Source organism: Ochotona princeps, chromosome 5, assembly GCF_030435755.1.
Source record: "Ochotona princeps isolate mOchPri1 chromosome 5, mOchPri1.hap1, whole genome shotgun sequence".
In the NCBI taxonomy this organism is placed as follows: Eukaryota; Metazoa; Chordata; class Mammalia; order Lagomorpha; family Ochotonidae; genus Ochotona; species Ochotona princeps.
The window spans coordinates 72,742,072-72,767,388 of NC_080836.1; the positions used below are offsets into that span (position 1 = coordinate 72,742,072).

General features: G+C 42.7%; 1 protein-coding gene across 9 annotated transcripts in view; it reads right to left on the reverse strand.

Annotated features, from left to right (window-relative positions):
- ANKRD44 (ankyrin repeat domain 44) overlaps positions 1-25,317 on the reverse strand; it is a 304,874-nt gene that overhangs the window by 191,441 nt on the left and 88,116 nt on the right. For all 9 annotated transcript variants that reach the window (XM_058664770.1, XM_058664775.1, XM_058664771.1 and 6 more), the window contains exon 2: positions 2,766-2,849. In XM_058664770.1, coding sequence (XP_058520753.1) covers positions 2,766-2,849 — 84 coding nt within the window. The remainder of the gene's footprint in view (positions 1-2,765; positions 2,850-25,317) is intronic.

The window sequence follows — 25,317 nt, forward strand, 5'->3', positions numbered from 1 at the left end:
GCTAAAACTGTGGGGTCAAACGATCTTTATACACACCTGAGGGATAAGTAAAGGGTATGTGATGTGGATGTCTAAGAGGTGTGAGTGGAACAAGAAAAGTGTGGATACTGAAAAGCCCTAAGATCTAAGGCACCAGGCCCTCCTTTCATTTGCTCATTCATTCTTCCAACCACTAATACATTTATTCCTCTCTCCCTTTATCTCACCCTCCCAGCTGCCACACATTTGAGCATCCACAAACACAAGCAAAAGCCTACGTACATCTCAGATCTCAGTTAACAGATCACTTGATCAGGGCCCCGTGATTAGTCCATCCTCTTCCAGGGCGAGTGCCCTTGATTTTCACTTTCAAACACACACCACGACCTAGTTCTGCATCTCTGGGCTTTCCTGCCATGCTGTGAGCTTCTTTGGGGAAAGGACAATCTCCTCACTTCTGTGTCCTCTGCACCCTTGCAGTCTCAACTCAGTCATCTTAGAATGAAGGCACTCGCAGACAGATAATTACTAACACTTGAATCCCCCGAAATTCTATAAGGCCATCAAAATCCATACTCTCTAATTCCTCAGGGACACACAAACCACACTGATTTCCTACCCTCTTGGCAGTGAGGTGTGGCCACTGGAATGAGTCCTGAACCATGGAATGTGGGTGGAACTGACCTGCACCACTTCTAGTTGACTAATAGTCATCCTTCCATGCTTTTCTGCACGTTCTTTTTCTGCAGCTGCTCTACAGACAACCCCCATAGCGACATTAGAAGCCACATGTGGATGCCAAGAATGCTGTGTTGGAAAGGACCACCCCTCTCATCAGTTCACAGCACAACTCAGCTTCCTGCATCACACACCCACCAGCCACTCAGAGGTCTCAGTGTTGCAGTCCTCATACTGCCTAAGAAACTCAGTGATATAGCTGGTGACAACTCAACTAAAAGCTCCCAACCTTGACGAATCCCTACCACCCACCAACTAGTTGTCACTTTCCTAGGGAGAAATAAAGCCCATTCAGACAGCTGTACAATCTGTGACTTTGCATAAAAGCTGTACGCATGGGATCACCAGGAAAAGATAGTGACCTTACCGTGGGCTTGCCTGAGGTGGGGCCACAGTTACAAAATGGGCCAAAGGAATTCCAGTGATGTCAGCACAGGACAGTGAGCTTGCTTGTCTGGCCTTCTCTCAGACAGACAGGTCAAACCCCATAGGTGCTAGACAAATGCCCAACTTTCCTTCTCCAGTAGTCTGTCCCCGACCTCCTAGACTCGCTTTGCCAAAATGTCACAAAACAGTGTCCTGTTGTTTTTAGTGCCAGCTGGGAAGAAACTGCCAAAAGCCTTTTCAAAAGAGCCACACCAACCAGCAGTGCCACGGGACAATGATTACACTAAATGAGTTGCCTTCTGAATAAAGCAGCCAGCCAACTAGATAGAGAGACAACCTTAGACATCATTCATGTCCTTGTGGCAAAGCTCCTTTTATACAAGAGGAGTATTTGAGTCATTCTGTTGTGTTTGCTGAACACTGGAGACTTTACAGAGAAGTCCTCTCCCTGATGAACTTGACTGTTTCAATAACTGAATTACAGGAAGAAAATTAGTACCATGTACTGCACATAATTGCCTGTTTCACTCTAGTCTAGGGAATTATTAAAAGGGTGAATTATTGACTCTTTGTACCTTTCTTCCTTGTAATGTGGTTGGCGATTTCAAGACCTTTCAGAATTAGCCTTTGGGGGTCCACAGACCCTTGAAGGATTTGATGAGAACTCTTCATCTTTTTCCCATAAAATTTTGTCTGTGCACATGAATAGCTTTTACTTAAAACTTCAGAGGGAGGACAGGATAACTAGTTCAACCATTCACCCCTCATGGGGCTCACAGACCCCCACAGCAAGGTCAGCAAACCTCTTCTCTCATAGGCCAGATTCTTAACAGGCCATATGAGTTTTTACAGCATTCCAGGACACAAACAAGCTCTCTGACAATTAGTCAATGCTGCATAACAGTGCAAAAGAAGCCACAGATAATGTACAGTGAATATACAATGAATGACCATGCTGCAACACAACTTTATTTATAGACACTCAGGTTTGAATTCCATGTCATTCACATGTGTAACAAATATTCTCCTGATATTTTTCAACCATCTGAAAAGAGGAAAATGTTTAGCCAGAGGCCCACAAAAAGCTGATGGACCACAGGTTGCTAATTCCTGCTGCAGGACATTGGTTCATCTCCTTTAAAAATGACATATTTTCACCTATTTCTCATTGAAATTTCATATTTCTTTCCACGATTGTTCATATACACAATAAACCACAGGAGTAACCACAGCAACTCTATTTTTATGTTATGATCATTTTCAGATCTTCTGCTATAACTGGTTGTTTAAATGTGTTAATAGATTCAAAAACTGAGGGAAAGAGAATGGGTGGGTAGGAGAGAGAGAGAAATGAGGGATAAAGGCAGGGAGGAATGGAATGTCATAATACTCTCAGAAGGTATCTATGAACTATATTGAATCTATGAAAAACTAAAACAAAATTAAAACGTATCATGGCGAACATACACAAAATTTATTTCCAATATTTTAGTCACTATATTTCAGTAAAATTGGTTTTCCTGCGGTTCAAGAATTTTTAAATAATATGTAGAGACACTGCCCAGCTCTCCGTAGACAAACAGCAAAAAGGTCAACAACACAGCAAGGTGAGGGGCCGCTGCTGGCCCCTGAGAGGGCAGCAAAGCTACAGCATCTCTTACCAGAGCGTTGACATCTTCCGTTTTGTGGATGAGCATCCGTATCTCCTCTGGATCTCCACTGAAGATCGCCTGCACCAGTGGTGGCTGCAAACATAAGGGAATGGGAATTAGAACAGTAAATATTTGACTGCATTCAGATGCAAATCACAGGAAGAGGATTTGCTCCCTACAAGTTAACTGAACCCTCTGCAGAAGTGTAGTAAAGGAGATATTTACATGCAGCAGTAACTCTAGAGCCTGGTGCAATTGGGTTGGTCAGCTAAGCCTCCCCCTTCAAGTGCTGGTATCCCATATGGCTGCCAGTTCACATTCGGCTGCTCCACTTCCCATCCAGCTTCCTGCTTCTGGCCTGGGAAAGCAGAGAAGGATGGGCCAAAGCCTTGGGAGCCTGCACCTGCATGGGAGACTCAGAAGAGGCTCCTGGATCCTGGCTTAGGGTCAGCTCAGCTCTGACCTTTGTGGCACTTGGGGAGTGAACCAGCAGATGGAGGATTTTTTTCTCTGTGTCTCCTTCTCACTGTAAATCTGACTTTCCAATAAAAATAAGTAAATCTTAAAATAAAAGTAACTCTAATATAATACGAAATTCCTAACATATGGTTACTCTAACAGATGATTACTCTAACCTTAGGACATGATCTATAATGAAGTGACATTAACTCACTCCTAATTGAAACTATCTTTGAAAAGCCCCAAGATTCCCCGTGGAAAGCAAACGACCAATTGCATGCTCTTGTGTTTACAATCCCTGTTATTCACTGGACTCTGCTCCCTAAAATTCACATGTGGAAGCCCTAACCCCAATGCTGCAGTATTTGGAGACAGAACTTAAAAGGATGTAATTAAGGTTCGGTGAGCTCATCAGGGCCCTTCCCCAATCAGCACAGAAAAACTAGGTGGGAACAAGAAGGCAGTCAATCACAAACTAGGCAGAGATGTTGCATGAAAAACCAACGCTGATGGTCTCTGATGATTTCTAACCTCCAAAACTGTAAGAAAGTGTGATTCTGTTGGTGGTATTTGTGACGGCAGCCTAGGCAGAGTAACAAATCCTTATCATTTCTCCACTTCTCATTAGCCAAAGTCCCTTCATAGCCTCAGATAATTCCATGTTGATAGCCATATTCCTGGCCATCTGAACGCTTCTTCATCAACATTTGGAAAACCTGAAATCATTCTTAATCGCTTGCCATTGCTTTAGTGAAAAAAAACACTGCTTTGGGACCCGATGCGGTAGCCTAGCGGCTAAAGTCCTCGACTTAAACACACTGGGATCCCATATGGGTGCCAGTTCTAATCCTGGTGGCCCCGCTTCCCATCCAGGTCCCTGCCTGTGGCCTGGGAAAGCAGTCGAGGACAGCCCAAGCTTTGGGACCCTGCACCCACATAGGAGACCCAGAAGAAGCTCCTGGTTCCTGGCTTTGGACTGGCTCTGCTCCAGCTGTTGTGGCCGCTTGGGGAGTAAACCATCAGACAGAAGATCTTCCTCTGTCTCTCTTCCTCTCTGTATATCTGCATTTCCAATAAAAGTAAAATAAATCTTTAAAAAAAAAGGCACTGCTTTATGCCTAATTACATCCATTACCTATTTAAACTTGTGGAACCACGATGAGGTAGGGAGCAACATGAGTTTACTATTGAATTTTTATTAAATCCATTAAACAAGACCCCAATATATAAAGAATCTATTAAGTGTGACTGATAACATAGTTGAAAGATTAACTAGGTCTGCTAGCAAAGGAAGCAGGAGAAGAGTGAGCCCAGAAAAACTGCATGAAGGTACCTTACAGAATGTGGCATTGTGGGTAAAGCCACTGCTATGTCAGCATCCCATATGGGCACGAGTTCAAGTTCCAGCTGTCCCACTTCCAGCCCAGCTCCCTGCTAATGTGCCTGGGAAAGTAACAGAAGATGACCCAAGTCTTTGGGCCCCTGTGCCTACGTGGAAGACCCAGAGGAAACTAGTAGATCCCGGCTTCAGTCTGGCCCAGCCCTAGAGGCAGCAGACATTTGGGGAGTCTGAGAATGGAAGCACCCTCCTCCCCTCACCTTTCCCTCCCTATAACTAATACTGCCTTTTTCAAATAGATAAAATAAATCTTAAAAAAAGAAACGAGGGTAGAAAGGACACTCCAGGGAGAGGGGGTAGGGGATACAGAGTGTGGACAAGCAAAGAATCTCTTACAGGTTTGGATGGTGTTTATTTTTAGTTTGGGGAAAAACAATCTAAGTACCCTCAGTGGGAAACAGTAGGAATTCTTGAACAAATACTACACAGAAAATGCAAAATTGCAGATACCAGGAATGTGTCCAAAGGTTTCTCTGCTTCCATGAAAGCTCCCAGCAAATGGATAAATGCAGCCCTCATCTACCCCCACCTCCCAAATGTTTTCCCCATTCTATTTCTTGCCAAGGAATGTGGATAGTTTCTCAAACTGCCAACAATTGAGTAACAAACAAGAAAGAAGACCTGGCTGCTCTCCCTTAAGATAAGGAGCTTCCTCCATGGTCTTGCTGACTACTTACTAACCAAGTTTCCAGGTTACATTTATTTGCCCTGCGACAAGGAGCACATTTCACACAGGACACAAAGTCAGATGTATATTCAAACATTGAATCTTGTTTCCTAAAATTCTCCATCTGTTCATGGCCAAACACCCTTTTGGCTGACCCCTTCCAATGTCGTGGCTGGGTGTTAGTGTATATATACCACTGTGCACCTGCCCTGCTCACTTGCACTCAGGCATGCAAGTACAGTGATGTACACTAACATACAAATCCTTTCACTCCCTGGAGAAGTGTCTGTTCTCCCAGCCCAAAGACTCCCTAGAGGCATATCTAGCCCCAACTGTGTCATGTAGCTACCACGACATCATTGTCTTCACAACTTTGAACCCAAGCATCCTGGGGTTCCAAACCAGAACTCCGCAAACTCCGCAGGCTTTGGTTCGTCAAAAGCTGTGTGTTTGCATGGATATTATTCTTCAGCTCAATGACTGTGACTCTTGAGCAACTAGTACTCCTTAATACTATGGGTATTTCTCATTTTTTTCCACACTCCCAAGAAAAACATGGGAACTTTTTTGAAATATTAATTAATATTGGAAATATTTATTAATTTTTATTGGAAAGACAGAAAGATCTTAAGTCCACTGGTTCACACCCCAAGTGGCTGCAACAACCGGAGCTGAGCCAATCTGAAGCCAGGAGCTTCTTCTGGGTCTCTGACATGGCTGCAAGGTCCCAATCCTTTGGGCCGTCCTCTGCTGCTTTCCCAGGCCACAAGCAGGGAGCTGGATGGGAAATGGAGCAGCTAGGAGATGAACTAGCAGCCACATAAGATCCTGGCACGTGCAAGGTGAGGCTTTAGTCATTAGGTTATTATGCCGAGTCCAAACACAGGCTCTTAATCCAATCCTGTTTAATTCTTTCCCATGTAAATATTCAGAATGAATAATTGGGAAAAGCTATACCTAAATATTGTTTCTACTATGATTTTAAGAAAGGGGGATATTCTAATTACATTATTTCTGCTTTTAAATATCCTAGAGTTACACTCTGTTGACCATTAATTTGCTAGCCATTGTGACTTTCACAGCTTTTGCTTTAACCTTCAAAATCCTTAAAAGCAAAGTCTTCCCTGCACAACAGTCCTACACTTCAGCATATTCAGCTACAAGGGTTCCCTTGCCCCTTAATCCCAGGTGTACTTTCTGTGGTTTTAGTTATCTGTGGTCAGATGCGGTCTGAAAACATGCAGTGGAAATTTCCAAAAGCCAAACATTTCATAAATTTTAAATTGTTCATCATTTGAGAGTAGCATGATAAAATCTTGTGCCATCCGCCTCCATCTGCCCTGATTGTGAATCACCTCTTTGTTCAGCACATCCACACGAGAATGCTACCACCCCAAGCAGCTTAGCAGCCAACTTGGCTATCAGATTAACTGTTGAGGTATCACAGTGCTTGTGTTTGCATACTCCTGATTTTAATTAATATGGGCCCCAAAGCAATGAGAGTAACACTGGCTATTTTATTACAGTACTATATTTTATGTGTAGTATTGTCATTTATCTCTTACTGTTCCTACTTTATAAATTAAACTCTATCACCGACATGAACCTATTTCCAAAAAATTCATGGAAATGGAATTAAAACATTAGTTGATTTGTTGTGCAAAAGTGTTTTGAAATCCATGCACATTTTTTTACTTCACAGATTTCCTTTCAAGTTTTAGAAATACCCTTACATACAAAGGGAAAAATACATAGATATGATTCAGTACCATCTCCAATTTTAGGCATTCAGTAGGGTCTTGGAATTTATTCCCTGTAGATAAGATGTGACAATATTTGTTTTTGAAATGTCAACATTAGTAAACCCAATGTAAGCAAAGGATGTTTTGCATTCAATATAGTTCCAAGTTGAAAAAACATTATATAAGGGTCAACACTGTGAAAAAGGAAACAGTGGCCAAAAAAGGATATCCAGATATGATGAAATCAAACATGGGTTTTTCTAAATAAATCTAAATCCTTAAGAGAGAGATGAAATTATTACAGCTTCAGTGACCACGGTCTTAGTAGCACGCTGTCAACTGGACACGACATCAGGTGCTGTGCCTTGAGTAGATTCAAAAGGCAGAAGGACACAGCCTAGACCTAATTTACCATTGGCACAAAGAATTCCTATCAGGCTGGAACTTGTGCTTGTCGTTCAACATCACCAACTACCACCCCTATCATCTTTCACAGAAGAGTTGACAGCTGCTTTCTAGAAGAGACTTTTGCTAAGCTGATGACATCTGACCCTTCTAAGCTAGAAATGCAGATAACTTTTTAAGTTTTACTGTGAATCCTGCTGACACTAGGAACCAAAAGTTTATCAGCACAAAATCATTTTCCCAAGCCATATCCCTTACAGTCTGTGCAATGCAGTATGTTTCATTTCTGCTCTCACCCTTTGAAAACAAACTTGGAAAATACCTTGATTTCTCAAAATTAAGACACTAAATCAAATATGTATCAATAATAGAACAAAAGTCCAACTTTAAAGCAGACCTGCAATTCCACTAGGGGGAGCAAGATAGTAATTTGTTACCTGGGAGGTAAGATTAAATATTCAAGTTGTAATTAAACTAATTGAAATGGCCACTTTTCTTCAAAGCATGAAATAATCCAAGTTTCTGAAATCTATTGATAATAAGGAAACACACACTCACACACAATGTATACAAAAAAAGAGTTTTCTTTTGATCCCTAAGGGGGTAAGTAAATGAAACAAAGCTATTTAAAATCCAGATGCCAAAATATCATATTTAATCATTTGCAAAATCCAATTCAATTATTATCCCATTCCACTAAAGAATATGTGACTAGTGGCATAAGACATGGCATTCTAAGAATAGAGGCTATCCTGAGTTCTCCAGGAAGTGCTTAGCTAGGGAGCAGTATGCACTCCATTCTGCAATGAAGACAGCAGCACACCCGAGCCTCGCTCCCCACGCCCAGCCCAGAAACATGTCCTAATGAAGCCATCAATATGATTTTTGTTAAAAGCATTGGAGAGTGCATCTCCCTCTCCCTTTGTCAGGGCTGCAGGTTCTTTACTAAATGAATGGGCTTCTGGAGGGGGGAAGCTGAGTGACAGAAGCCATCAGTGAGATTCAGCAACACTACCAGACAGGAATAAGCCCAAGCACTACAGAAGATGCTCCAGCATTTTGTTCCATACCCCTGATAAGTTCCTGCTTCTTTCTGATTTCACTGGCTAAATAAAGACCACAAGTCTGAAAGAAAGCATCTTGGCATTCTCATCAGGAAGGGATACTGGGAATCAATAAGCAGACCACAGGAGAAACAATGGTATTCCTAAATATCCATGTACACTGGAGCATTCTGAGTACAGTATGTCACTAACTCAAGGTGGCAGGGTGCTATTACTAGCTATTAGCTGAGGCACCAAATAATTAGGCCATATGAAACCAGTAACGTATATGAACAAGCTGAAACACCTCATTAGTAATCTGATGTTTAGAAGAGGCAGTGCTTGTTTTTCTTTGCGAGAGGCTGATAAACACATGCTCAAGTCATTAGATTTAATGGATGAACCTTGCTAGCTCTATCCGTGTACATCCTGCTGTATGACCTGCTGTGAGGACACTGTGGAAGACTTCCTGGACACAGATCCCTCTTCCCACGGGGAAAAGTTCACTCCATTGTAGAAAGATAATGACCATCAGAAAACCAAAATAGCTCCCTTCACTACCAAAAGAATTGCACAAAATATACTGAGTCCTAAGAAGCAGCTTTTTCCTAACTCGAGGAGGCAAGATTACATGCTTTAAAAAGTCGCCTTCAGGCTATGCTACAGAGTAAATGTCTCTAATCCCACTTAAAAAAAAAAAAAAAAAAAAACAGAAAAAGCAAAAAATTTCTAGGTAATAGCAGGATTTCTACAAGCCACCCATTCATACTATTCTTAAGCATTATGAGAAAAAAAAATACATTTAGTCAGAAAGGAAAGAGAATGAGTTTATTATCTGGTCCTTTGCAAAATGAAAATACAATATACAAAACAGCAGGTATGTAAGGACCAATGACCCAAGTATTCAAGCATCCACTTTCTTTGTTGCTGCTTCCTTTCCTGACATCCCTCTTGGCTATGATTCCGCTCCTTGATACCATTCTTTAGCACCTCCACCAGAAGATACTAACCAGAAACAAAACAAAACCAGGCATATCAACTTGGCTACTTGTTGGGTAAAAGGAAATGATGAAACAACAGTATCAGTTACATTGAACTCTACAGGTAATATTGCTTTTTACTGACCTAAAATCATTTTTTCCATGGTAGACAAATTAACGCTATATTATCAGGTTGATCTGGAATTACATCTTGGCCATAGCTATATCATCTATAAAATGAGGTTATGAGAGCCATTTTATAAGATGTTAAGAAATTACATAAAACGACTGGGGCATGTAACGTAGCAATTGAATCACTGATTAAGACCAAGTCCCACAACGGAGTGACTCAGTTTGTCACCCAGCTCCAGTTTCTCATTCACTTCCTGTTCATGCAAACCCTACGCAGCAGGCAAGATGGCCCAAGTAACGGGGTTCCAGCCAGCCACACGGGAGATCTGGCTTGAATTCCCAGTTCCTGGCTTCAGCCCATACCCAGCTGTCACTGGTACTGGGAGAGTGCAATGGAGAGCAGCATTCCAGCTCATTCATTCTCTCCTTCCCATTTTCCTTTCCTCCCTTTGAAATAAACAGAACTGACTTGTACATACAGCAGACTCTGTACAGGGCTAGCTGCCTAGTGTGCACACAATAAAAGCAGTGATTAACGTAGACTTTGTGACAACAAATTCAAAAACCTTCACTGATAAATACATTGCTATCCATTTTACAAAAGAGAAAAAAAGGTATCAAAAAATCACAAAGCAAAATGATTGGGTAATGATTATTAAATATTCTGTATAACCCTCAGGCATAAGGACTCATAAGAAAGGGAGTGGAGTTTACAGCAGAACAAAAATCACCAAAGCAAATCGATCCTCCTTTGTTATCCTGGGACACGCGCCCCCAAAAAAGCACTGCACATCTTCTCTGTCCCCAGAAGTCTAATCTGTGAAACAGAACGGCAACTCTCTGAAATCACACATCATCTCTCTTTGACTTGTCAAAACATGCCATGAATTCACTCCTACTGGCTGAGATATGAGGTTGAAATGTTAATGCTTAGTGGTACCACAACTACACATACATTTGCCTTCTTTCAGGTTCTCCTGATAGCCACAAAGGAAATGAATTCCCTGGAGCTGTGAAGGGGACAACTGATTTGTTATTACTGGAAAAAATAAGATTAGAATTTAGTTTTCTGATTCTCCCCTTTCAGTATTTTTCCTCACATATCATGTTTACACTACACAATACATAAAATTCATAATGAGGAACTCAGCTTTAACTCAACATATTTTGAATGGAAAAACAGTATACATGTTACAGTCCACTAAAGATAAAAGGCTACTATATAACACGTATTATTTCTACAAGGGTGGTGTATCTTCACTGAATATGAGTTAGGTGTGTATGTGTATGTTTCTAGATACAGTTCTCAACAAAATCTCTAACAATCACACAATTTTATCAAAGACAGAAAAATAGGGTACAATCCTCAATGTACAGAGGTTCAAGGTAGCTGTGAGTTACAAGAAAGATGGAGTAGACAGACACCAAGTTGAATTGTGGAAAGTCTCTAGAGCACCTCTCACATTGGAGAGTAACAGCAGATGAAGTTAGAAAAGTCACTGGGGAGGGGGCACCATGCCAGCACAAGGAGTCGCAAACAGGAACTGATGTCTTAAGCAAGAGAGAGGAATTGAGTTTCTGCAAACATTTAATCTGTTCACTATGAGCACAAAACACTGGATGCCAAGGGATTAGAGTGGGAGACCCATTGGAAGACTGTTGCCATTACAAGCGAGAGCTGACTTTCCTTATCACAGGCTCCCCAAGCACTGCTTACAGGGATGGAGTGGAAACAGCAGATACTGCCTGTAGTTCTTTGATGTCCACTCTATTCCTGTATGTAAGCTTGGCTCAACATCTTGGCCGCTTCCCTTTGCTCTTTATATAAAGCCCAAATCTCCTGCCTCTGTGACACTGATGTTTCCAGGTGAAATCGAGGTTACTTCCTTTCATTCTGGAACACTGCCATTCCTCTCCCACCCCACCACACACACACACACACACACACACACACACACACCCTCTGTGGATGTAAGCTCTGTTTTGTCAGACTTGTCACTTGATTGCTGGATTTAAATCATAACATTTCAAAAATAGGCCACATCCATAAAGAGAAAAGAAAAGCAAAACAAGGCAGATAGGCCTTGCCAAATGCCATATTTTCACTGGGATCTGCTGCCAACCATCTACATTTTTTTTTTTTTTTGCTCTGTCTAGTTCCAAATGGCTGGAGATCAAATCTAAACTTTAGTTAATTAAGTAGTGCCGGGGAGTTTAAGGAAATCTAATTTAATCAAGAGTGCAGTGGATCTGAGAGGCTAGTTCATACCGCATGTTTAAATTCATGTAAGTTTACTGAAACAAAACTACATACTCTAAAAAACTATATACAACCACTTCCTGTTTTAAAAAACTGCAATAGGACTTTTCTTTCTTATTATAGTTTTGGTAACATTCTTTGCATAACTGTTAGCTTATAGTACGTAGCATTAGTTCACCCATGTGAGCCATTGTATGGATTTTTGGCAAGGGGGGGAGACAGAGTTATATGTTCAAAAGATAATTTTCAGAGTTGTATGGACATTCAGTATAATATTTGTCCGGAAAAAACAACAAAAAATATTAAGACAAGATTTTTCTACTCATACCAAGTAAATATGCCCTTATAAAATAGCAACAACAAAAAAGTACTCCATGAAAAGTAGGCCAGAAGTGGTAATTACATTAATATATTTTCCTGCATTCTCAAGAACTAGTAACCTTTTGAGATCCTCAGAAGTCAGGAGCTAAAGAAAACAAATCAATCCTATGAAAACAGTCTAAAGCCATCATGTGGAAACAGAAACGAGCCATCAGAAAGGGGGCAATCTTCGCTATATTTGAAGGAGCTTAGGCTGTTACACATGAGATAACTGGATTAACTTGGTTGCATTAAGCCATTTATGAATTGGGCAATCCCAAATTCAGTTTGTGTAAAATTTGTTAGAGGGGTTGGCATTGTGACAAACTGAGTTAAGCTACCACTTGTGACACCACATCCCATAGGAGTGCCAGTTCATGTCCTGATTCCTCCAGTTTGTACCCAGCCTCCTGTTAATGGCCTGCAAAAGTCACGGAAGATGGCCCAAGTACCTGAACACTGGCACCCACTTGGGAAACCTCAAATACATTCCTGTCTCTCAGCTTTCACTGGGCTCAGCTTCACTATTGCACCACCTGGAGACTAAACCAGCAGAGATCTCTCTTTCTTGTTCTCTTTCCCTCTCTCTCCATAACTATGACTTTCAAATAAATCAATCTTCTTTAAAAACAAAATAAAGTGTACTAGAATCTGATTGTTTCATTGCACTTGCAAGATACTTGTTACACAATCAAGTCCTTCTAAAACCCATGATGATTTTCTTTGCAATCCTATCCTTACTTTTGGTAGTTAATTTTCTTTGAATTCCACCTACTTTTTTTTTGGAAAGAACTCTTACCACATCTCCAAGGAGAGAGAGGAGCTCAGGGACTTGTGCAAAATGGAGTCACCTTCCTGGCCTCAAAAGGTGAGAACTGACCAAGCCCTGGAACAATCTCTGCCTTAGGTGACTGGCAGGTTCCCTACTGTTCACAAAGGCCAGGGAAGTCATAAGAAAAGGTCTGTTAATGACTCCTCTCAGTGGAGCCTTCCAGGAAGCACTTTCTCAATGTCCCCAGTGTCCCCAGCCAAAATCCTGGCAAGGGAGTTCCGGACAGATGTCAAAGGGAAATGATAAGGCAGCAGGAAAAGAGAGGAGCCTCCGAGACTGAGAAACACTTGATAACATAAAATGGGAAATACCACACAAAAGGCCATGTCTTTGTGGAGACCTAACCCAGTTCACATCTTTTTTTTCTCTCTCAAAATACTGTCTAACCTGAAAAACAACAACAACAAAATGTTTCCTAAAACTTAGTCCAGTATGTTTCCAATAACAGTACTGAATTCACTACAACCAAGTTTTTCTAAGAAGTTCACACACTGAAATGTCATGGTTAATCTCTCCTTTGATGGGGTGATACAAGCATATAAACCTGAGCATACAGCAAAAACCAAGGAGAGGGCTCGGCGGCATGGCCTGGTGGCTAAGGTCCTCGCCTTGATTCCATATGGCCGCTGGTTCTAATCCCGGCAGCTCCACTTCCTCTCTATCTCTCCTCCTCTCAGTATATCTGACTTTGTAATAAAAATAAAATAAATCTTAAAAAAAAAAAAAAAAAAAAAAAGGAGAAAGCCACAAAGATGAGACAGGAATTCTATCTCCCTGGTAATGTGCCTAGAAAAGCAGTAGAAGATGGCCCAAGTGCTTGGGACCCTGCTACCCACACGGGAGCCCTAGATGGAGTCCTAGGCTCCTGCCTTCAGCCAGAGAGTGAACCAGCAGACGGAAGATCAATTGCGCTCTCTCCCTCTCTCTCTCTCTCTACCGATCTCTCTCTATCTCTCATCTCTCCTTGTAACTCTGCCTTTCAAGTAAATTTTTTTAAGAAAATTCTAAGACAGAGAAATGAAATTAAAAGACTGGAGAGAATTTAAACAGGTAGAGATGGATGAGTGGGAAGGGAAACCACTGCTTCGTACTGAAGAGTGTGAGCAGATGCTGGGGATGACAGCCTTGCACAGTGAACAGCTTCCTCACACTGGAGCATGAGACAAACTGGGAAAACTAAGAGGCAGATAGTGACCCTATCTCGGAGGGCCTTGAGCGTGGACTGTCTTGTGGGGAACTGGGAAGCCACGGATAGTTTTTTGAGCAGAGGAGAACTCAGAGCTGTGCTTGAGAACAACTCTTCTGGAAAAGTCTGTACTGAAGACAAAGACTTGACTGGCAGAAGTGGGGAGGCTGTAGCAGCAGCCTGGTTGGGAGGGCCTGGGGTTGCAGTATCCCTCAGTTGTGACAGGAAGCGGGATACACTCTTACGGTGGCCCAGATGTGAATTTAAAATGAACTACCCTGATAGCAAGGGCAAGCCCTCTCGGGCGTGGCTCTATGCTTTCAAAAGCATCTCACGGACATGAGCTGCAGAAGGCAGCGTACTAGAGCAGCAGGCTGACCCCAAACTGCCTTTCTTCACTTTTCCACTTGTGTAAGCCATGTAGTTGTTTGCCACACCCTCTTCCGCCCAAGCTCTGCACTCAACATCTGCGCAACCTGCTACTTCTCTGCCCCAACCCAACCACAAAACCAGAGCTTCGAGGCTTTCGGTTTTGATGTTAACTTTACAGTTTGAGTTGAGGTAAGAATAAAACCTTTTCCTCACATCATGAGAAAGCAGAAGAGCCTATCTTCACATCCTGGCATGAAAGAGCAAAGCAAAAAAGCATACCTAACCCAAGTATAATGCTCTCTGTATTTCCTTATCTTTATTATCTAACTCTAAATTTTAGTCAAAGCATCAAACTTGTTTCTTTTCAGTCATGCCAAGTTTAAGCAACAGGAAATGGACTTTGTAAAGTATCAAAATCCAATGCAGTTTTCTGTCGATAGTCATAGGGTTTTAATCTTAGCAATTTTTATATTCCAATAATACAGACAAGCTTAAATAATGTAATGCCCCTCCTGACCACCAGTGCTAACAGCCTCACACATGCACCCTGCGACATTTTTCTCTCTGCCCCAGGGTTATATAAAAATACACACACAGGGCCTGGCACAATAGCCTAGTGGCTACATTCTTGCCTTGCATCCACCAGGATCCCATCTGGGTGCTGGTCTGTATCCCGGCTGCTCCACTTCCCATTCAGCTCCCTACTTGTGGCCTGGGAAAGCAACAGAACATGGACCCCGCACCCATGTGGGAGACCTGGAAGAAGCTCCTGGCTCCTGACTTCAGATCGGCTCAGCTCCAGCCATTGTGGCCACTTGAAGAATGAACCACTGGACAGAAGAGCTTTCTCTGTCTCTCCTTCTTTCTGTAAATTTGCCTTTCCAATAAAAATTAAAAAAAAATACACAGAGGCGCAGTATTTGGCCCAGATGCTGGCTCAGATGGCCTGTTTCATGGCTAGGTACAATTCCTGGCTCTGGCTTGGCAATCCATATCTTCCCCCTCGTAATGCAGACTTCAGAGGCAGCTTGATGGCTTAAGCAACTGGGTGCACATGGAGACCTGTATTAACTTCCCAACTGCAGTCTGAAGCCTGGCTCAGCACTGGCCACAGCAAGCAGCTCAGAGCAAACAAGTGAACAGGGCACTCTCTTTCACACCCTGTCTCCATCTTAAAAAAAAACATATTTTAAAACAAACTGTTTTTAAGAACAGATATTCATAAATACAGTTATTATGCATTATCACAAAATGAGACCTTAATTCCCTTCCGGTTAAAAGAATACAACAGCATTTTGAGGATATCTCCAAAGTCAATAGCTATAGCATAAACCCACCTGTTGTAATGTAAGATTCTATAACTCAGATACATCACGACACATTTAATAATGCTCCTCTGGGTGAGAACTTGGGTTATTTGTAGTTTTTGCCACAGCAAAAGCCTCTCCCAGCACTTATCCCAGCCAATATGTTCCACATTTAAGTAGTACCAAGCTAAAATCACTGAGTACTTACCATGCACTATTTTCATGAACTGTACAAAAGAAAGGTGTGACATGGTCCCCTTGAGTGCCAAATGTAACTGGGAAAATAAGCCAAATCTACACATAGAACAACTCCGCTGTGGAAGACAGAACCTAAGTACATTCCACAGATCTCTTGTGAACAGGTGCCAAGTTTCTTTCCTTCTTCGTAATGACAGATTAGAGAGTCTGGAGGCCCCTTCAGTCCTGGCACTCTTGGAGCCCTCTTGCTTTAAGCAAAGGGGAACAAGAAGGGCTATGCAGCTCCAGTCGTGTCTGTGCAGGAGGGAGGACCTGACCAAATCCTAGGAATGGGTTAGATGGAGACAGAACCCATGCTTGGGAGTGACAAATGAGCCACAGCCTACCCCCAACCCTCAACGTGTAAATGTTCAGGAGACAGAGTAAGCAGCCCTGACTGCAAGTCACTGCCCTTCCAAACATCCTCAGTACTCCCCCACCCCCACATAGCCTCTTCAAGATATAAAAGAATCCCAGGCTCAGCATTATAATAACACTGATTTAATGTGCACTTCCTCCAGAATTAAAGAAAGCCCTTCCCCATCCTTCTCATGCTCCACATAACCCCTGCCAAATCACACACACAACACACATGACACAATACACATGCAACTGTGCAATGCACATGTGTTTGTAAACATATACATACATGAAGAACTCACTGTGCACACATGCATACCACACAAATACAATTTTGTTCTGTGCCCTTCAATAAGAATAGCCATATAAGCTGTTCTTGATTATCTGAGAAATAACAGGGAAAATAATGTTTAAAACATAACTTAATTAAAAAGATTTTTCTGATAATCAAAAATCTCATCACAGTGTTGACAATGACAATGACTTTAGTTTTGTTCTTTCCCTCTGTTGCAATAACAAATTTGCAAATATCTAAATCTATTTGAATATAAAACATACTTAATAACATGTGTTAAACTTTATCAAAGGATAAATATGATTTGAAATCTTGGGGTACATACCAGGTATATATTATGCCTTAATATAAATCTAAGTAGCTCTACGAGAAAGTTTTTTAGATGAATTAGGCATAAGTAAATTAATCTGCTTTTTATCTCAAAGATTGAGGGAAACCACAGGGAACTTTAATAGTCTCTTTTTCTCATCTCCCCTTCCAGCCTAAAATTAGCTTTCAGCATGTTTTTTGAACATCAGGAAAACAAGCCGAACTCCCAGGATGTCAACTTGAATGCCAAATTTAAAGTCTTAATTTTTACAGTCACACTGCAGAAAATGAATGCATTTAATAAAGGGAATAGTCATTAAGTTTCCATCAAACCTGATCTGCATCTTAAATTTCTAGTCCATGGTGAAATGCCTACAAACACTCTTGACCTCTATTGCACTAGCCCAGCCACAAGGGTGGTCTGCAACACAGTACCAGGGAGGCAGGCCCCTTGTGACTCCATGCCCTGCCTAGCCACACTCTCCCTGACATGGTTCTGCACAGTGTGGAGATCCGCCCTCACACGGTCCCTCGGTGCCTTCTCACATTCCAACCAAGTTTAGGAACCTGTGCTATGCATCTATCAAAATCTTACCATGAGTCACCCAATCAACATACAATATTCCAGCAGTTTACAAGTGCACACTATGATCCAAGCTTTAGAACACAGTCCCATGGGCCTGACTGGATGACTCAGAGCTGCCCTTCTTCCACATAGGGATACAACTAGATTTGGCTGAAGGCTATAAAACCAAGCTCTCTGATCCACATGGCCTGCCCAGACATGTTGAGACCTGTTCTCTCTGTGAAAGAACTCTGAGTATACTTGGCATTGTGTAACTACATTTTGCCTCTTGAATGAGGACCAACAGAGAAGTTCAAAACAAAGCTACAAAGGGAAGTGGAAGTAAATTATCTGAACAGCCAGGAGACCTGAGTTTGGGCTAGCCTTGGTCAACAGCTGTTATACAATTGAGAGCAAGTCACAAAGCTGACACACACGCCTATGTCCTTATCAGAAAAAATGGGCTCAAAATGATCTATTCCTCAAGCACAAGAAGGGAGATCAAATTCTACACACACACACAACTACCCAGGGACCTAAGCCACAGTGGGCTCTGGCAGAACACTCAGAATGTTCCCTACAATAGGGAATACGACAAGACCAATTTGCTTAGAAGTGGTCAGGGTTGGAGGACAATTGTGTGGCTGCTGTCTCTCTTTTGAAACTTCAATAAGTGCAAAAGAAATCCATTTCACAGTTCTCGGTTAGATTGCAAACTAGAATCCTCAGGGAAACTGAGTTCACCCAGAATGAGCATGGTGTGTGAGGGAAGAAAATCCTAGCACTGGCTCTGCAACAGACTTTCTGGTGACTGTTCCTCATCCCTGCAGCACTGCGTTGGATCCTTCACACCTACACCTCAGCTCAGGATGCTACACCCTTGGGACAGACACTGTGACACACTGAACCACCATCACATCCTGTGTCTCAGCAGTGGTTGGAGTCCTGGCTGACCCACTTCCAATTCAGCTTCTTGTTAATGTGCTTGGGAAGGTAATGGATGATGGCCCAAGTACCTGTGCAGGAGACTAAGATGTGGTAACTGGCTTTGGCCGGGCCCAGCCTCAGTTCTTTTTTTTTTTTTTTTTTTTTGAAGATTTATTCATTTTATTACAGCCAGATATACACAGAGGAGGAGAGACAGAGAGGAAGATCCTCCATCCGCTGATTCACTCCCCAAGTGAGCCACAACGGGCCGGTGCGCGCCGATCCAAAGCCGGGAACCAGGAACCTCCTCCAGGTCTCCCACGCGGGTGCAGGGTCCCAATGCATTGGGCCGTCCTCAACTGCCTTCCCAGGCCACAAGCAGGGAGCTGGATGGGAAGTGGAGCTACCGGGATTAGAACCGGCGCCCATATGGGATCCCAGGGCGTTCAAGGCGAGGACTTTAGCCGCTAGGCCACGCGGCTGGGCCCCAGCCTCAGTTCTTACATGCACCTGGGGAGTGAACCAGTGAATGGAAGATTTCCTTCTCCATCACTTTACCTTTAAATAAACAACATATAAATCTTAAAAACAACAACAAAGTGCTGTAACATTGTGATTTTGATTTGCATTCTCCAACAACTGAAGATCTTAATTATCTTTTTATATACTCCTTGGGAATCTATACCGGTGTACCCTTTCTGACTTTATGTATTTAAATTTATTTAATAACTTCCATAGCTTTAGCACTGGTTCATTTTAGTCATTTATTTTCTGGTAAGATTTGTTTATTTTTATAAAAAAGGATAATTTATCGAGAAAAGGAGGGAGAGAAAAATTTTCTGTCTGCTGGTTCACTCTCCAAATTGCTGTAATGGCTGGAACTGAGCTGATCTGAAGGTTACCCTTTGGCTCCACAATCCCACTTCGGGGAAATTATGTAGAAATGAGATGTCAAGATCATTTTCATATAGACGTTCATAGTAGTTGATACACAACTCTTGTAAAATGTAAAGTTTAAAATGAACCAGTTCCAGGGCCAGAACAATGGCTCAACTGGCTACTCCTTCACCTGCAAGTGCTGGCACCTCATATGGGTACTGGTTCGTGTCCTGGTTGCTCCATATCCAATCCAGCTTTCTGCTTGTGGCCTGGGATAGCAGAGCAGGATGGGGCAAAGCCTTGGGACCCTGTACCCTCATGGAAAACCCAGAGGAAGCTTCTGATTCCTGACTTCAGATTAGTTCTTGGTTCTGTTGGTGGATTTGCTTTTCAAATAAATAAATAAATACTTACTTGAAAGGTGAGAACAACTGAAAGAGTTATTCACATCAACTGATGCATGCATAAATAAAATGCAGTGTGGCTACACCATGGAACATTACTCAGCTATGAAAAGGGATGGTCCACGGTAAATGCAGCAACATGGATGAATCTGGACAACATTATGCTAAGTGAAAGAAGCCAGACACATAAGCATACGTGCTGCATGAAGCCTTTTGTAAGGCATGAGCTCAAAATTTCAGACAGATCTAATGTGGTCCAGTGATTAACAGGAACTGGAAGAGGGAATGGGAAATGACTTTAATAAACACAGCGTTTTCTTTTGGGAATATGAAAATGTCCTGGAACTAGAAAGTGGTAACAGCTGCACAACACTGTAAATGTACTAAATGATTCTCGTGTGTGTGTGTGTGTGTGTGTGTGTGTGTGTGTATTTTTTAGGAAAGAGTTATTTCATTTATTTGAAAGGCAGAATTGAAGAGAGAGAGGAAGAGAGGGAGGCATGGAAGGAGAGATCTTCAACATGCTGTTCATTCCCCAAAAGGCTGCAGTGGTCAGTTGGAGGTAGGCATGTTCAAAGCCATGAGCTTCTGGGTCTCCCATTGTAGCCTGCCACCTTGGCCATCTTCCTCTGCTCTCCCAGACACATCTGTAGCTGCATCAGAAGTGGAGTAGCTAGGATCAAACTGGCACCTGTATGGGATACCAGTAACCAACAATGGCTTTACTTGCTAGGCCACAGCACAGGCATCATAGAATATATTTTTAAATTATTAAAGAAAAGATGCTTGGCACAGAGATGAGGTATCCACTTAACACACCTCAATATGAACCTCAAGTCCCTTAGTTTAAGTCCCCACTCCAGGTTCTGAATCCACTTCTTGTTCAAGTGTACTCTGAAAGGGAGCTGGGAATGGGTCAACAGCATAGGTCCCTCCCACTCAGGTGGGAGATCTGCCTCAGTGTGGCCCAGTGCTGCTATTGCAGGCATCTGGGGAGTGAACCAGCAGATGGAAGATCTCTCTTTCTCTCCTCCCCGCTTTCCCTCTCTCTCTCTCTCTTTTCACTCCACTCCTTTTTGAATAATAATTTTTAAAAGGTTAAAATGGTAAATTTCATGTTACATGCATTTTATTCCCCTACAAACAAGTTGCATGAAACAGATTAAGACTAATTTTTTGAAAATATTAAAAACATGTAACAATATGACTACTGCTTCATCACAAATATAGAAAAAAACAGGGATTTAAAGGAAATGTACAAAAAATATTATACAGTGTTACCAGCAAATAATTTTCAGTTTTAGGCTTTTCCATTTGTAATTTTTTTATTAAGTTACTACATAATAAAATACAACTTGTCTAAGACATGGGATCATTTGATACTATGGAGCACACACAGGAAAAGAAAAAAATCAGAGCAATGAATGGTCAAAAAAGCATGTGGCCTGATGATTCAGGGAAGGAGCAGGACGCTGCTATGCAGCAGTCAGGGCTATGACCATCCATAGGATGCCTGCCCGGACCAAAGCTGGCCCTGCGGCTCCAGATCTTTTGAGTTTTCCAGAGGCCAGAACTCCAGATATTGCAGTAAGATGCCCCAATTTTCACATGTTGACGACTTTCTCAATATTTTCAAATAGCACAGGCCAAACAGAACACATCTGTGGACCGGATGCAGCCCACAGGCGCCAGCTTCAGATTCCAGTTTATAGGAACAGGAATGCTGAGCCTGGAAAAGAAACACCTTACAAGGGACATTGCAGTAACTTCAGGTATCTGGAAAAATGACCATGTGGAAGATGACACAGCCTTAACTGAGGAGCCTGGAAAGGCAGAACAGAACCCAAAGCCTGGGTGTTATCAGAGAAGCCAAACTGGTCATAAAGTGGGAGGAAGCAGGTTCCAGCCACTATGGCAGCTGTCCAGCAATACAGGACTGCAATAGCCAGCCAGCTGCCTGTTTTTAAGGGCTCCAGCAAAGGCTAGGACACTGGGGATGGTCCTCTGGGTCAGGAACTGGACCAGGTCAAGGGCTCCTAGTTGTGGCAGAGCATCAGCAATTTGGGGAGTGGAGGATAAGAACGACAGATTTCTGGACCCCATTCTAGAATCACAGGGTGAGAGCTAGAGGTGTGTGTTTTCAAAGCATCTCAGCTACCTAATAGATGGCTTAGAACCACGGCCCTGAATCCCTAAGGCTGAAGCAGGAATTACGGTAGTCCAATCTATTGTGACACCTGCCCAGCAGATAGGAAAGGGTTGAAGGCAAGGAGAAAAGAACCATTTACCAGAGCTTACAAGGCGGGTCCTGTGCTTTCCGCTCTCCTTGAGACATTTCACTTCGTGGTTTACAACCACAGAGTGTGATGCCCTGCCTTTCATTTCCATGCGAGAGGCACTAGGGCTTGGGGAGTTTAGGGATGCTACCTCCACCCCAAGGTCCCTGCCAGTCACCAAGAAGACCTTTCCAGCTCCATGTGCCCTGTCAGCTCTCGTATACTGTACTGCCTACTCCACACACATTTCCCCAGCTCCCAAGAGACCAAGCTATCCACTTGAGGGAAGAAATTCAACAAGGATAAAGACAAAATCCCCAGCCCTCAAGAAGCTTTGGAATCCAGGAAGTAAAGAGAAAAACAAGTATCACCCTGGGAGCTGGGAGGTCGTACAGGCAGCGCACTAGCTGCAGCCTTGCATCAACAGGGAAGGCTCAAGGGTGGAAGTTATATTCAAGCTGGTATTCTGCAGAGACAAGAGTTTTAGAATGGCAGGTAGATGATGTGGTATTTAGAGACCCAGAGATCAGCAAGAGCCTAGCATGCACCGGGAAGCACCAACATTTCAGGGTGGGAGGAAAGAAGCAGCGGGTGGACAGGAGGACAGAGCCCAGGCACCTCCTGAGTTATGCTGAGATCCAGAGAAACAGGAAGAAGGTGAGCTGCTTTGGTACAGAGAGCCGAGGAAGATCAGATTGGCTGCCATGGGGAGAATGGAGGGAGCGGGGCATGTGTGCTCACTCCGTCACCAGTATCAGAACCCTTGCCAGACGCAGCCAAATAAACAGTGTTCACCACTGTGGAGTTTACAACTAGCCCTCTGATAGGCTACAGATTTTTGTGGAAGTACTTTCTTAGAGATAGAGAATTTGAAAGGGGGAGTTACAGATAGAGAGGAAGAGATATGGAGAGAGATCTTCCATTTGCTGGTTTACTCGCCAGATGGCAGCAACCGGCAGGTCAAAGCCAGAAGCCAGAAGCTTCTTCCAGGCCTCCCACATGAGTGGCAGGATCCAACCACTTGAACCATCTTCTGCTGCATAATATATAATATTACATATTATATATATTATGTTACAATATGTTATAGTATATATAACATAAATGTATAATATATCTATATAATGATATTAGCTATTTTTTAAGATTTATTTATTTTTATTGGAAAGGCAGATATACAGAGAGGAGGAGAGACAGAGAGGAAGATCTTCTGTCCGATAGTTCACTCCCCAAGTGAGCGCAATGGTCAGTGCTGCGCTGATCCGAAGCCAGGAACCTTCTCCAGGTCTCCCACGCGGGTGCAGGGTCCCAAAGCTTTGGGCTGTCCTCAACTGTTTTCCCAGGCCACAAGCAGGGAACTGGATGGGAAGTGGAGCTGCCGGGATTAGAACCGGCGACCATATGGGATCCCGGCACGTTCAAGGCAAGGACTTTAGCCGCTAGGCCACGCCACCAGGCCCAATGATATTAGTTATTTGTGTTATCAATAATAACACAGTTAGGGGAAGAAGATTCCATCATCCATTCTCAAAGCATCATGGGACCAAAGAAACCTATGAAATAAATCTAAAATGTCAGGCTTCAAGGCAGCCAATACTCTTCAGAATTATATTACTAACAGTCACATTTGAGAATGTAAATCAAACTGACTTCTCTCGGTATATTTATTTCATAGAAAGAGAAGAACATACTGTCATTTTAACTCATCATTTTTTAATCAAAATGCTCAATTTTCAAAAATGGGATGGGATGTAAACTAGTAAGATTTAAAAGATACTAAATACCTATTAAACATGACCTTGTACTCAGTGGAGTTGCTAAGCGCTGGGAGAAGAAGTGTGCATTTATGCCAGACCAAAGAATCAGCAACTGGAAAGTTACGACCAGGAGGGAAGGGGGTAGGTGTCTGAGAAAGGGGCTAAGCGTCTCCGAGAGCCCACCAGGTCTCAGACCAGATCGCCACCAAGGCCAGGATCTTCTCCCCGCGCACTTGCTCTGTAAGTCCCAGCCACTACATTCTTTTCATTCCTTGCCTCCAACTGTTGTCACCAAGATCCTGGATTCAACAGCTGCAGCTGAGATGGCACGTGGAGCTGCTGCTTTCTGGGAGGTAATCTCCATTTCTGTGACCTCTCAGACAATTCCTTTGATCTTTTAGCATGCCAGCATCCCAGTACCAGCAAGAGGAAAAATTATGTTAGAACTTGAATCTGCTTCCTCTACTGCCCAGCTTTTTTTTTTAAAAACTTACAACAGGATTATTAAGGCTCCAGTTCAGATAATCACCACTGATCTCCAATCATTGCGAATGGTCTCCTCTGGTTTCTTCCACGTGATCACTCTCTGATGATCTTCCTTGAGTATGTCAGGTACCTTCCCCACCACTCCCCATCTATAAGGAAAAGGGCACACACCATGGGTTGACAGCTCTGAGTCGCCATCTGGTTTCCCAAAGATAGAAGAAAAATAATAATTGGGATCCTCTATGGCTGAGTAATTCTAACCTTTACATTTGGCAAATCAAAAACAGAAATGAAGAAGACTTCCATACAAGTTCTTACAAGTCAACCTACAGCAGGAGCAGCTTTTATAAAATATATAGAAACCCCCAAATGCAAATGTTAAAACTATCCCAACCCCATCCCCACTTTTTATACACTAAACAGGAGAGCAAACAACCGGTCATGGAGGCTTTGTGAGTGGTTCTTGGTTTCACAGGAACCTTGCAGGGTAATGAACTTTAAAGCATTGCTTTCCTCAAACTTTCTGCAGATACAGTTCATGCCACTGGACAGTTACAAATATATGTTACATACGCCATGTATCTTCTGAGTAACTCCACAAAAGAGTGCAGAAACCAAGGTGTGACTTCAGCCTGCCCATCAATGCTCTAGCAGACAATGCTTGGCACAGGGTGACATCTCCCACACACCCCCAAGTGCCACAGCCAAGTGGAGGCCAGAGAGGGAGTTGGCTGGATCTTCTTTACTTGTCTGAGAGACTTATCTGATTATCTGCCCCACGCCTCCCTGTTCCTCTTCCACCACAATGGGAACAGCCGGGAACAAACAAGAATTCTGAAAAGAGTATTTAGCCCTTCAATGTTTGATACCCCAGCTGTCCAGTTTCCAACAAGAGGTGAACGTGCACGGCCAAGCCACACCA